The sequence below is a fragment of the Fusarium proliferatum genome (genome assembly GCF_900067095.1).
Source record: "Fusarium proliferatum ET1 genome assembly, contig: FPRO_scaffold006, whole genome shotgun sequence".
NCBI lineage: Eukaryota > Fungi > Ascomycota > Sordariomycetes > Hypocreales > Nectriaceae > Fusarium > Fusarium proliferatum.
The window spans coordinates 68,307-81,157 of record NW_022194795.1 but is presented as its reverse complement, the minus strand read 5'-3'; the positions used below and the strand labels follow the sequence as shown (position 1 = coordinate 81,157).

General features: G+C 50.9%; 6 protein-coding genes across 6 annotated transcripts; 3 read left to right on the top strand and 3 right to left on the bottom strand.

Moving 5' to 3' along the window:
* Nucleotides 1-638, top strand: FPRO_09112 (uncharacterized protein; the record flags this gene model as incomplete). The annotated part of the gene is made up of 2 exons (XM_031232469.1): nt 1-168; nt 465-638. The coding sequence occupies 2 exons, from the start codon at nt 1-3 to the stop codon at nt 636-638; spliced, it is 342 nt and encodes a 113-aa protein (XP_031082403.1).
* A 278-nt stretch (nt 639-916) lies between these two features.
* Nucleotides 917-2,431, bottom strand: FPRO_09111 (uncharacterized protein; the record flags this gene model as incomplete). The annotated part of the gene is made up of 1 exon (XM_031232468.1): nt 917-2,431. The coding sequence occupies one exon, from the start codon at nt 2,429-2,431 to the stop codon at nt 917-919; it is 1,515 nt and encodes a 504-aa protein (XP_031082402.1).
* A 498-nt stretch (nt 2,432-2,929) lies between these two features.
* FPRO_09110 (uncharacterized protein) lies at nt 2,930-4,365 on the bottom strand (the record flags this gene model as incomplete). The annotated part of the gene is made up of 3 exons (XM_031232467.1): nt 2,930-3,009; nt 3,058-3,746; nt 3,800-4,365. The coding sequence occupies 3 exons, from the start codon at nt 4,363-4,365 to the stop codon at nt 2,930-2,932; spliced, it is 1,335 nt and encodes a 444-aa protein (XP_031082401.1).
* A 763-nt stretch (nt 4,366-5,128) lies between these two features.
* On the top strand, nt 5,129-6,238 carry FPRO_09109 (uncharacterized protein; the record flags this gene model as incomplete). Its single annotated transcript, XM_031232466.1, has 3 exons — nt 5,129-5,707; nt 5,763-6,104; nt 6,161-6,238. 3 exons carry the CDS (start codon nt 5,129-5,131, stop codon nt 6,236-6,238), a joined length of 999 nt encoding a protein of 332 aa, XP_031082400.1.
* A 393-nt stretch (nt 6,239-6,631) lies between these two features.
* FPRO_09108 (uncharacterized protein) lies at nt 6,632-7,252 on the top strand (the record flags this gene model as incomplete). Its single annotated transcript, XM_031232465.1, has 1 exon — nt 6,632-7,252. One exon carries the CDS (start codon nt 6,632-6,634, stop codon nt 7,250-7,252), a length of 621 nt encoding a protein of 206 aa, XP_031082399.1.
* Nucleotides 7,253-7,794: 542 nt separating this feature from the next.
* FPRO_09107 (uncharacterized protein) lies at nt 7,795-12,732 on the bottom strand (the record flags this gene model as incomplete). Its single annotated transcript, XM_031232464.1, has 1 exon — nt 7,795-12,732. The coding sequence occupies one exon, from the start codon at nt 12,730-12,732 to the stop codon at nt 7,795-7,797; it is 4,938 nt and encodes a 1,645-aa protein (XP_031082398.1).
* Between the last annotated feature and the right edge of the window lie 119 nt (nt 12,733-12,851).

Below are 12,851 nucleotides of genomic sequence, written 5' to 3'. Positions count from 1 at the left end.
ATGAAAGGCGGCCTTACATGCAGCTCCGAAGGCATGATTCCAAAGTTCCAGGGTCTTTCTGGGTTCTTGTCCCAGACAAACTATCAAGTTCCCCTCGACGCCAACCATTCTCCTGTTCAATATTCCTTGAGGGCTGATAAGCCCCCCTTCAGTATTCTCCGAGATAATGTCAGTCTGGGAAAAGGTTTCAACAGTTTTATGGCCGGTTAGGCTAAGGCGAGGCCCCAATGGACTAGAGTTAGCCCATCCATATGAAGAACGACTGGGCGAGGATACTAACGATATTGCTCCTTGGCTGGTTGACCTTGGTGATGGCCTTGGTCATGAGTATTAGGTTTGGTTTCAGAAAAGGTCTCTAGAATATTGGTATGACAAGACCTTCTGCGAGTCATGGAAGAAGCTAAGTCATCTGGTGAAGTTCTCAAGATCATCGAGCTACTCACCACGACTTCTTCACTCCTTAGCTCTTCGAGTACAAAGGAGAAAAGGCGTATCTCATGCGCCTGATTCTTCACAGCAGGCCTGATGCAAAGTGTGTTCCCATCCTGGCCCACCTCCTAGAAGCCGTGAGAAAGGGATACTCCCGACTACTTATCAATGAAACTACTCCGCGAGATGTTGGTGCTCCTTGGCTATAGACGAGCACTGACTGGACAATGATGGGCATGTTGGTGAATCGCGAGCGGACTGAGAGTCAGTGGCATCAGCTTCTCTGATGCGAGATTGAAAATCCTTGGGATCGGTCACAAAGGCACCAAAAGTGTGATGAAGCGATGTCGGCTTGAATGAATCTTTGAGACTGGGTTCTTTCCCATCTTGAGGTGTTGTTCAGCTGAGATATATGGCTGAAAAGAGCCACGGAAGATGCATTACTTTTGTCTATGTAGTTCGGGTTTAAAGTCCTTACGAAAACATTCTATGTTCCGTCATCCTCTCTCTCCTTCACGTCGTTTACACAATCCTGCCAGCTAATCCACTTCATATACACACATTCAATAATCGCAATAATGACCATACCACTTCCAAGTCCAATCCAGAGACCGTCGAGCTTGAGGCCAGGGCTTCCCAGCTCGAGCCATATGGCAAATGGCACGGCAGCAAGGTAGTTGACTGCTAGCACAACCCACGCAGCGACGGATTGCTTTGCCAGACCTCTCAACACACCATTAGTGCCACAGATGATTGAGTCGATGACCTGGAAGCATGCCACAGCAACCATGGATCCTGTGGCCAACTCTCTGACAGTACTGTCGTCGGAGAACATATCTGCGAGTGGGTTTCGCAACACATACAAGAATGCGCCGTCGAGGATACCAACCACGGTGAAGACGCCGGTGTATAGAATTGCAGCACGTCGGGCTTCCTTGAGCGCGCCAGCACCAACCAGGTGACCGAAGCGAGTGGTGACTGCGACGCTGATCGAGAACGGTATGTGCCATGTAACAATGGACAGCGTGTTGAGTACTGTTTGCGCAGCCAAGTGGCGGGTACCGAGATAAGAGGTGCTGACCATGAGGATCTCAAAGGCGAGCCACTCGGCAAGATTCACAGCGGTGCTTGCAACAGAGAGACGGACCATAGGGCCCCATTCGCGGAACGCAAATGCAGCGCGGCTATCCCAGCCGCCCCAGCATCGGTGAGACTTCTTTCCAATGAACACGACATACGACAGAAGAAGCGCAGGTCGAAGGTTATTAGCAAGAGCTTGACCGAACGCAGCACCATCAAGGCCCATGTCGAGCTTGACGGCGAAGTACCAACTCAGAAAGGCATTGACGGGAGCGCAAATGATAAGAATGACCATCCCGGGAGCAAATTCACCCTGCGCCTGAAGAAACCTCTTACCAGCTTCAAAGAATGCATAACCAGGAAGTCCGACGAGACTGACACGCAAGAAAGAGGCAGCTTTCAAGGCGAGGCTTCGTTGAGGGACGAGCAATGGTAGAATCCAGTGCGAGCATAGCCAGATTGCCCCGACAGGAACCATGACGATTGACATAAACACGATCATCCGTTGGATGTGCATTCCAACGCCGGTATAGCGACCTGACCCGTAGGCCTGCGCACACAATGTGTCGAGAGCCGTGGCCATGCCCTCAAAGATGGTGAATCCAATGATGTTGATCGTTGTCAAGCCCAGACTTGAAGCTGCCAATTCCTCGGCACCCAACCGACCAGCGACAATGGTTGTAATGACAGTAAAAGAATACTGAAGCAGATACGTCGCGATCAAAGGGAGAGAGTATTGGCATAGTAGTTTCGCCTCAGCCAAGAGGCTGTGGACGTCGGTCAACGACTTTGCCGTGCCATTTTCACTGACTTCTGATATCCTTGGAAGCAAAGGCGAAGTCTCATCGTGTAACACGCCATCGTGAATGTGAGAGCGAGAGTCTTGGTGACCCTCAAGGCGCCGACGTTCGCTCGAAGGCATTGGCGCTCGTGTTGGGTGTGTTTGCTGTTAGTCTCGGCTCAATTGATGAAAGCTCGAGCTTCAATAGCGCCTTTGAGCCCTGTGAGATCCACCAACGGAGGGCGAATTGGGTAGAGGATGTTTATAAGAAGAATTCTTCAGTGCCAAAGGCGAAAAGAAAGACGTGATCCACCGATTTCGGACCCAGCAACGGAGAGAGGAGGCTAAGCCAAAGGCAGGATGACAGACCCACTTAGACGAACTCAATTGCTAAGAATTGCCTGATGCTTTTGGACGACTCATGAACTTACACCGACCTTGTTGATGGAAAATACCGTGACTCGTAAATGACATTCTGGTTTATGACGTTTGGAGATCAACCGAGGCCAGCCATATCACGTGGTGTCGATGTCAGGCCAGTAGACTCATTCGCCATTGTGATGGACAGCATATCGAGCCCCATCCCATGATTTCTCAACCGACTCGAGAGTCGGTTGAAATACCAAGGAGCATTAGACTTCAAGACGTGATTTCCATGTCAGAGGTGGTATCGATGAGACGCAGAATCCCACCATGTTCGAGAAGAGAAATGTACTCAGCTTGGAAACCGTCAGTTCACTCTAGGGAACAAAGTCTAAAGTACTTACTCGCAATTGGCCAACGTTCGGATAGCCTTTTAAGACCATCGACAATAGTCACCAAAGCATCTTTCATCTGAGGCTCATTGTCTTCCCGAATAAACCATGAGCATGCACTACAAGCGGTATAAAAACATCTTGCTTGGAGAGGACAATCTGACTGAATCTGAGCCAGCTTAGGGGTCAAAGTACTACCTAGTGCTCTCAGGCCTTGAACGCTAATACTTTGCAATTCTGTTTCGTGTGTCAAGCGTTCTCGACTTGTTATTCCAGGCGCGTCAGGACAACCATAAGCTCCGTATAGGAGCGCTTGAGCACTAATGCAAATGGCGGAAGCACATGCCAGAGAGGATGCTGAAGAAGAAGAAACGTTGCTCAAGGATTGTTCTTCAATAGAAATTTGTAGTGAGTTTAGTGCTCTATTAAGGCTCTGGGCTTCCTGGACAACATGTAGGATATCGTGCGAAGATTTGGTTTTCAAATGTTTGTGTGTAATGACCTTGCCGAGCATATGAGCTGCTTGGCATGTCCTAGCAAAGGAGCCAAGGGTTGTGATAGAGCTGAAGCATGCTGTATACAGTGGCTCGCTTGGTACTGTCTTACCCAAAACCCAGTCTTCGTCGTTGACCGGCAGAAGCTCGTCAGGGCAAGGCTCCGGAGCTGAAAATGGTAGCCCACTTGTGTCCATGCTGATGAATCTGAACATAGTTTCATCAGGTGGGAGGCTCAAGAATGCGGATTTATGACTTACCTGTCAAGTACAAAGATAGTCCACCATGTCCGGCGCTGTTCTTCTCGCTTAGACCAGGAATCAGCAAACTTGAAGAGCTGCTGTGCATCTCTATCATGCCAACTCATTAGTATGCCCAGTCTCGCCGCTCGACTGATTGTGAGGTAGCAGGCAGGATATATAGCCTGGCACGCTTCATAGAGAGCCAATAGCACCAAGGACTGAGTTAGGCGAAGTGAAACTAGGCCTGCACTTTCGGCGGCGGCACATAGAGTTTTTGCCAACATGTACAACGGGTGCTGAGATGGAGGGTGGCCATTGGGTCTGAGCGTGCATATTTTCATGCATAAAAGTAGTAGATCATGGCAAGCATCTTGACTGAAAGGATCGGGATGTGTGACCCGCTTTCTGCTAATCATGGGAAGCCACTCATGCACTGAAGCAAAGTAATTATGATAGAGGACTGGCAAGTCATCTGGTTCCAAGTGCTTGGCTATAATCTGCTGCAGATCGACTCTTGGCCCAGGTGCTAACGCATTGCTGGTGGTTAGTGGTGTGAAGAGATCCGGATCCAAGAAGAAGGCCATGGGAAACGGTTGATTGGGCTCTGATAGAGACGGCTGACTTGTTCCATCTGGCGGAGGAGCAGTTGGAGGTGGAGGAAGTTCTATATATTCACATTTCTTGCCAAGGCGCCGACACTGTAAGCCGTCAGTTTTAGGCTATATCTGCCCAAGTTCTGAGCCGTACTAAGGAGCAAGATGGCAGCTCTCTCATGCATTTCCTCTTCAGGCGGCTGAACAAGTTAGAGAAGCTTCAATTGGTTCGAGGGCTTAAACTTGCCGACATGTTGCACATGAATGACGAGCCACCGGCATCTCGATCTGCGTAACGTTGACAACCTGGTCGATCTGCAGTGATTGTAAAGCAGCTTATAAATCAATCGGGGCCTCCTGGGTTGCAGTGTGAGCGTGAGTGTGGGGGCGAGATACTGTGAGAACAGGCTGAAGAGATCGATTGAATGCAGGAAGAGAAGAGAGAGGCTGAAAAGCTGAGAGCTGAGAACGGACGTGAGCGGGTAATAAGGAGGCAGGAGTGAGACAGAGGCGGATCTGGAGCGGACTTTAGTGGAACCGTTCCTGTATAAGACACCAATCAACCAACCAACCAATACCAAGCCAACAGCGAGACAGGCATGAAAATGAGAATAACGTGATGAGACTTATTGAGAATGGGACGATTAATAATGAATGAACGACTATATCCTCTCAGGGATATATATGGGTAGAGATGTAATGGACTATTGCCATCTCAAGCAACATACTCTCTCCCTCCCTACCTACACTCAATATGACCACCAAAAAGCTCATAGTCATCATCGGTGCAACAGGCGGCCAAGGAGGCTCAGTTGCCAACTCTTTTCTCAACGATCCAGAATGGCGTGTTCGTGGTATCACTCGAAACCCTTCAAGCCAAAAATCAAAGAACCTCGAGGCCCGCGGTGCCCAAGTAGTCCAAGCCAATTTGGACGACAGGGCCTCACTAGCCAAAGCCTTCCAAGACGCAAATGTCATCTTTGCAGTCAGCGACTTTTGGGGCATCTACAACGATCCAAAGAATAGAAATAAACCAAGGCAGGGACAAGCTCTCAACGAGTGGACAAAGGGACAAGAAACCCAACAACTCAAGATTATCATCGATGAAGCTGCCAGAGTATCAAGTCTAGAACGTTTCATCATGTCTTCACTGCCGGGCCCGACGAAATTATCGAGAGGAAAGTACACAAATGTCTGTCATCACGACTCCAAGGCAGATGCAGAAGAGTATGGTGAACAAAACCAGCCAGAGCTTTGGGCTAAGACGAGTGTATATCTCCCTGGATACTTTCTCAGCAACTTCTTGACTCATCCAATGGCTCAGCCAACCAAGGTTTGATTTCAACAGTTGCCCAAATCCAATGATATTCAAACTGACGTTGTAGCAGAAACAGAACGGAAACATACAATTCGCAAACAACATAGATCTAGATACTAAAGTTCCTCTGATATCACACGACCAAGATTCTGGTCCGTTCGTCAGAGCCCTAATCCAAAACCCTCCAGGGAAAAGCGTGGTCGGATATCGTGCTTGGATCACACTACGGGAATTCGTACAAATTTTTAGTAAAGTCACGGGGTACAAAACTGAATTATTACACATACCACCCGGAGAATTCAGCTTTAACTGTAACCAAGAGTTGAGGGCTGAATTGCAAGACAACTTTGCATTCGCTAACGACATCGGGCTTCATGGCGGTGATGATTCTCCTGCTGTTCATCCCAACGAGGTAAGCTTCCCTTAATATTTGTGACAAGCTAATGATGGAAGCTGATCTGTATACAGCTAAACCCGCCTCCTCAACTCGGAAGCGTTGAAGATTGGATCAGAGAACAAGACTGGTCTAACGTTTGGGGATCTTGAGATATGGCCTGGGAGGAGTGAGAATCTGGCTAGATGTACCATAGCTGAGGCTACCTACTCATGCTAGTGGTCAGGGGTGAATTGATAGGGGTTAGATAGGTACTATAACAAACTTGTTTTTAGTGGCAAATCTTGATAAGTAATTCGGACTAGTTATCGAAAGCTAGGGAAATAGCTTAAATGGTTATCGTGACTCTGCTGTGAATAGAATTGATAACAGCTGTTGAATCTACCAATAGCGGCTACAGGTGGGGAACACAGCCCAAGCCGACCACTGCAAAACCCTCGGCTCGGCTCAGCTCAGTCAGTCAATTCAACAAATCACAAACTGACTGTGTCCATGGTTAACGTTACGTTAGTTACCCATTGATAGTATCCTTTGACCGCCAAGGCATGAGCACATCTCGAAACAATCGAACCATAATCAACGTCCTCGCCAAGAAATTCGCCCTACAAAGACCAAGAATGGAGCCCCCTCAGAAGCAAAAGCTTGTGGTCGTTGCCTCAAACAACATCCCCAAAATCAAAGCAACCCGCGATGGCTTCACACAAATGCTTCCAGACTCTTATGACTTTCAAGGCATAAGCGTAGACTCCAGCGTCCCAGATCAGCCCTTCTCAGATGAAGAGACTCTGCGAGGTGCAACAAATCGAGCTCAGAACGCTCAAGCAGCCAGATCAGAAGCTGATTTCTGGGTTGGCATCGAAGGCGGTGTTGAAACTCACAACGGCTCCATCTGCTCTTTTGCTTGGATTGTTATCATTGGAAAAGATGGCAAGGTCGGCAAGGCACGGACTTCGGCGTATTTTCTACTAGAGAAGACTTGTCAATTGCTGAAAGAGGGTGTTGAGTTGGGGCACGCGGATGACATGGTATTTGGACAGACGGATTCAAAGAACAAGCAGGGCTCGGTTGGGTTATTGACAGGCGGTGTTGTTGATCGCGCTGCGTATTATACACAGGCCGTCATTCTGGCCCTGATACCGTTCAAGAATGCTTCTTTGGACTTTTGATAGCTTTAATTTCATATTGAGCAATTTTACAATTTTATAATGCCATATATGGCGGACGCTACATTTCACTCCTGGAGTCCAGTCAAGAAGGGATTCACATTCTGGCAGAGGAAAACACTTTTATTAGCCTGCCCATAATGAGTGTAAATGTATATATAACTGATTAAAGGATTAGATGTGCGTAATGCGTGTACTTTTCCACCCCTTCCATGCTATCTCTCCATTCTGTTATTACCCTTCGTTCCATCTCTTGACAAATTCTGTAAATGCATAGACAGTAATATATGTACAGCCATGACGCCACGCTGTATTGGGACAAAAAACAAAACCCCAATCACTGATATATCCAGTAGTGGCTAATATGAACTAATATATATTTCCAAGAATTGGGATAAGGGTGGCCGTTATAGGTCGACTTATATCGCTGGGTTGACTGGCAGTCTAAGAAACAATCTAGAGCAGAGGTAGAAGCATGACATATGCTGGGCGTATATGAGTAGGTAGTGCGTGTAAAGGTAGGTGAATAGGCAGCGAGGAATGGCTTAGCGGTCCGTCGCCTCGTTCCAGTCACCCATCTCGGGCATGCCGTAGGGATTCCACTCTTGTCCAGGATAACTAGTCGCACTCATTTGAGGAGGAACCTCTCCATCTGAGTCAGCATTGGGATCGTAGTGAATCTTCTCTTCTTGCGAATCAATTCGCAATGTGCGCTTCCGGGCATCCTCAGTATCCTCGAGCTCAGCGTGGAACGATGGGCCTCCCCTGCTCTTTGGCTCAGGAGGGCCGAGATCACTACCACCTGATGGAGACTGCCTCGTAGAGTTGGGGCTGACACTGCCCGGTGCACCAGATGGGGGACTGAGCGACACGCCCTGAGACTCCTCTGCTTTGGGTGAGAATTGTGAACTGGTACCTGGCGCAGCATGGCCTCCCATGAAATCGCCCCCAGCAAGCACAGGCATGGGAAGACTAGGAGCTCGGGACTTTGAGCTACCGTTCTGCTCTGTGCATACTCTTGGAGAAACGTGCTGCGTTGATGGAGGGTTTCCACCGACTCTAGGGCTCCCGCTGGTTCTGCCACTATGAGGACTGTCGCTGTTGAACCTCTGCATATTGGACGTTCCCTGATGAGTTGCATTGGGATCATTTCGAGGAGCAGCATCTAAGTGCTCACGCTCTCCTTCCTGAGCGTGGTCGTGTTCAGGGTTGGCAGCAACCATAGCTTGCAGATTCAACAGTGAAGGACGAGGCGACGGGGCGTGAACTGGTGTAGGAGAGTGAACCTGAGTAGGCGTTGAAACATGGACAGGGGGCGATTCCTCCCCATGAACGTTTTGTCCTGTCGCGAACCCATATTGCGGGCTTTGGGGTTGCGATGAGAACTGAGAGTGCTGAGGACTTCTATATGACGAGGGCGTATTTGGGCTTTGACCAATGGCCCCGCCGTGCCATTGGCCAGGATAAGAAGCCTGTCTTTGTTGAGATGGTGGGAATTGTCCAGCGGGGGAAGGCATCTGAGGCTGCCATTGACCCTGGGGCTGTGGGGGGGATGGGAATTGGCCCTGTTGCTGCGCGGGAGACTGGAATCGACCTTGCTGCTGTATGGGGGACGTGAATTGGCCTTGTTGCATGGGTGGAGGCACGAACTGGCCTTGCGTTTGAGGAGGTGATTGGAAGTGATCCTGCTGTTGGACAGGAGACTGGAATTGACCGTGGGGCTGGGGCGGGGAATGGTATTGAGCCTGTGGCGACTGTGTCGGCGGGAACTGGCCCTGCATCTGAGGAGGAGACTGATATGGATGACCAGGCTGTGGCTGGCTCATTCCTTGGGGACCTGAAGCGAACGCCCCCGAAGGACTTCGGAACTCTTGCTGTGGCATAATTGGGCTGGTAAACATTGATGAGTAACGCTTGGTCTGCGCTTGTCCCATGCTCTGGTTGCTGAACTGAGATGACGGGCGAGCAGTTGGCACTTGTCCGAAAGGTTGGCCGCTGACCTGCGAGGATGGTCGAGGAGACTGGGTCTGTCCTTGCGGAACTTGACCAGCAAATTGCTGCTGGGGCTGCTGTTGTCGCTGCACAGGCCGCATCTCATGGTTCTGATAAGCCTGCAGATCGGGAATGACCATTGACTGCCGATTCTCCTTGGAACCTCGTTTAAATGCCCCAAGGATCTTGCTTGCAGTCAGCTTGTCGTTCTCGCCCTTTCCTTGACTCGCTGCTGGCTTGTTTGAAACCTGTGCCGACATGCGATTCCTCAAACCCTTCCACTTCGAAGCTCCTGGACTTGCTTGGCGAGCTGGTTGATTGGCAATCTGGGGTTGCTGGAAAGCACCCGAGCCGTCCTTTGGGGGGACTGGAGGGCCTGAACCAGAGTGCTGCATCTGCATAGGTGGACGGCCAGGAGAAGTGGCTTGTGGGTGTGAGCCTGGCAAAGGCTGACCGGCAGATGGCTGGCGGAGATTGGGCTCGTACTGTTGACCTGGAGTAATCTGGTAGCCACCATGCTGAGGGTTCACCTGATGCTGTGCCTGTTGCTGAGCATTCACAGGCTGTTGCTGGAATCCAGAAGGAAACTGCTGTTGTTGCTGTGGCGGTGAGACTCCCATCCTGTTGGCAAAGGTCTGATGTTGTGGAGAAGTAGACACTGCAGATACAACAGGCGTGTTAGGCTGTGAAAGCTGGGAGGACTGTCGTCTCCCAGCAGCCAAAGTAGTGGTATTCAGACGAGGACTCTGAGTAGCCATCGACGATACAGACGGCGGGCCCGTCTTGGACATTTGCGACACTGGAGATAAGGGCATGTCATTATCTGATGCACCATGGCTAGCCCTATTCTCATGTCTGAAGGACATGTTTGGAGAGTCTGTGACTGGTCGTTGGATCCGAGTTCCCTCCTGCTTTGCATGCGCGAGCTTGTCAAGCGATTGCGAAGATTGTGACGCATGGTGGAATGACGGCTGAGTGGTTGGAGCCGTGCTTGGAACGTTGAAGGAGGTCTGGGTTGTTGGGGCACTTCGGATTGCGGACGCAGCTGGTGAGATCGATCGCATTCTTCCAGCTCGCGCGTCCGGGAAGCCCTGTCCCACGCTGAAAGGTGTCTGTGGAGTCCCATGGCGGCTGGAATCAGTCACAGATCCGATAGGAGGGGTTCCTGCCGGTGTGGAAGAGCCAAAGCCCAGAGGTGATGGACGTGAGTTGCGGTAGGCAGCTTGAGCGTGCTGGTTATCTCTTATCCCACCAGATAGAGGCCGGGCAGATGACATCGGGGATTGTTCCCTAGATATCGACTGCCGGTCACCAAATTGATGAGGTCTCTGAGGTTGGGGACTAGCCAATGGCGGTGCAGTGCCTTGGGGTCTCCCAAGCTCCCCCCCTGGAAATACAGGGCTGGTCAGTTGGGGCCCCGAAGGTCTTCGCCCTGGTGTCTGCAGGGACGGCGGGTGAGGGGTACCAAGCTGGGAACCAGAAGCACGGCGATCATAAGGCTGTTGTATCTGGGATGACATAGCCTGCTGGGACTCCTTGCTCTTGTGGACGTGTCCCAAAAGGCCGGAGATCAGTCCAGCAGCCGAGCCTCGTCTCTTGCGGCGCTCATTAACATCAACAGGCGGTGTACCTGTTGGAGTTGGAAGGATCTGGTTGAAGGTAGGTCCAGCAGTGCTACTTCGCTCAAAGTCTGGATGAGCAGGGCGCTCCAGGGAAACTGGTTGCTGAGCTCCCAGGTGACTTGAGATCGGCCTTGAGGAGGTGGGTGTACCAGGCTTCGAGGATGTACCACTGCTTGGCCGATTGAAGACATTCGTCATAGCAGCCTTGGTATTGAATGCCGAGAATCGCTTCTTTGACGGAGGAGCAGCAGATTGGCTCATCTCGTTGGCCAAGTTCGAAGTAGCTGCGCGTGGAGGACCTGCAGGGCGATACTGACCTGAAGCAGGATCGAAGTCAGGGTTGAGCCGAGATCCTCTTCTCTCTTCCGTCGATGTCGCGGGCCTGTTGTCATCTGGGCGTGGAGGGGGAGGCATTGAAAGCCGTTCTCGGCTCTGCTTACTCCTCAGGCCTAACATGAAACTGGCTCTCGACTTCTTCTTGTCATGTGTTCCGTCCGTCGTCACACTTGAGACGGAAGCCGCATCATGATGGACGTCAGCGTGCGGTGGGTGGAGTTGCTGCTGTTGTTGCGGAGGATGGAACTGCTGACTGTGGTGATCCACAGGCGTGCTTCGTCGCTCAGTCGAGCTCTTCCTGAACCGATGTCCAATGTCCTTCAACAATGCTGAGGCCTTTTTAGAACGTCCCCTGTCTTCGTTAGTAGTGTCGCTCGTCCCAGTCCTGGTGATGCCCTCCTGAGAAAAGCGTCTGATGAACTGAGATCCAGGGCCAGGATGAACATCTTTAGAACCGCTCGGCTGTCGTTGATGACCAGGGAAGAGGCCAGGGTAACGATTGGCCGATGAAGGTGGCACTTCAGAAGGTTTTTGCCGTTGATGATGCCTATTAGCCGTAGAGCTCGAAGATGGAGAAGGGGGAACATCTCCAGTTTCTTTGTTATAGCCGTAGAAAGGATCATGTTGGGACTGCTGTGAACGTTGTGAACGCTGCGAGACCTGTGAAACCTGTGAGGCATTCGTGCCCGCTCGGTTTCTGTTAACCATATGAAGGGGTTCAGCCAAGTGACTTTCTTCCAACTTCCATTGGCCCGATGGTGGGACTGCCTGAGGCTTAGGAGTAACGCGGTGAAGAGGTTCAGACAAGTGGCTTTCCTCCAATTTCCAGGGACCAGACGGAGGAAGCCTTTGAACGGGGTTGCCACCCATGAGCTGAGGTGGAAGCAAGGGTAGCGTCGGAGGCTGATATCCTTGAGTTTGCGGTGGCATAGGCCCGGGTTGGACCGGGTGCATCTGGAATGGATGCTGTGGTCCCCTGGGAGGCGATTGCTGCAGCGAGTGGCGTGGGGATTGTTGCGGAGGGGGTGATTGAGGCTCTGATCCATCCGCATCTTTCTTGAACTTCTCTTCCATGATAGAATCTGTCCCAACTAATGTAGACCCGACCGTAACCTCAGATGTCAGTGTTCCCTGCTGACGAGCAATCTCATCGAAGTCTTCCGGCTCAGCAGAAACATGCTCAGCGATAGGCTGTGTGGTCCTTTGTTCAGTCGCCGTCGATCTCGAGTTTACGTCAAAAGTCGACCCTCTTCTGATGGGAGGTAGTCCAACAAAAGAGGAATGACGCTGAACCATAGCCGGGGGATCGTGTGGCTGAGTCGGAGTTTGAGTCTGAGGTACATTTGTCATGGGGGCCTGGATAACTGATGAATAAACAGACGTCGATTGAGGTGATGGGCCAGCAGGGTCCTCTGGAGGCACCATACGAATACCGCCGCTTGCAGGCGTAGGAGTAGCCCCGCCAGACATTGGGTTACTGGATGGCATTTGGGTGCTGGAAACATCCTGAGGATGACCTGGGTTTGCAAACATGGCTCCTGATTGCTCAGAAGCTTTACCCTTGGCAAGGTCTGTTCCCTTGAAAGGATCCCAAGTAGACTCATCGATGGGAGTTGGAATGTACCATTGCGATCTATCATCATTTTCTTTAC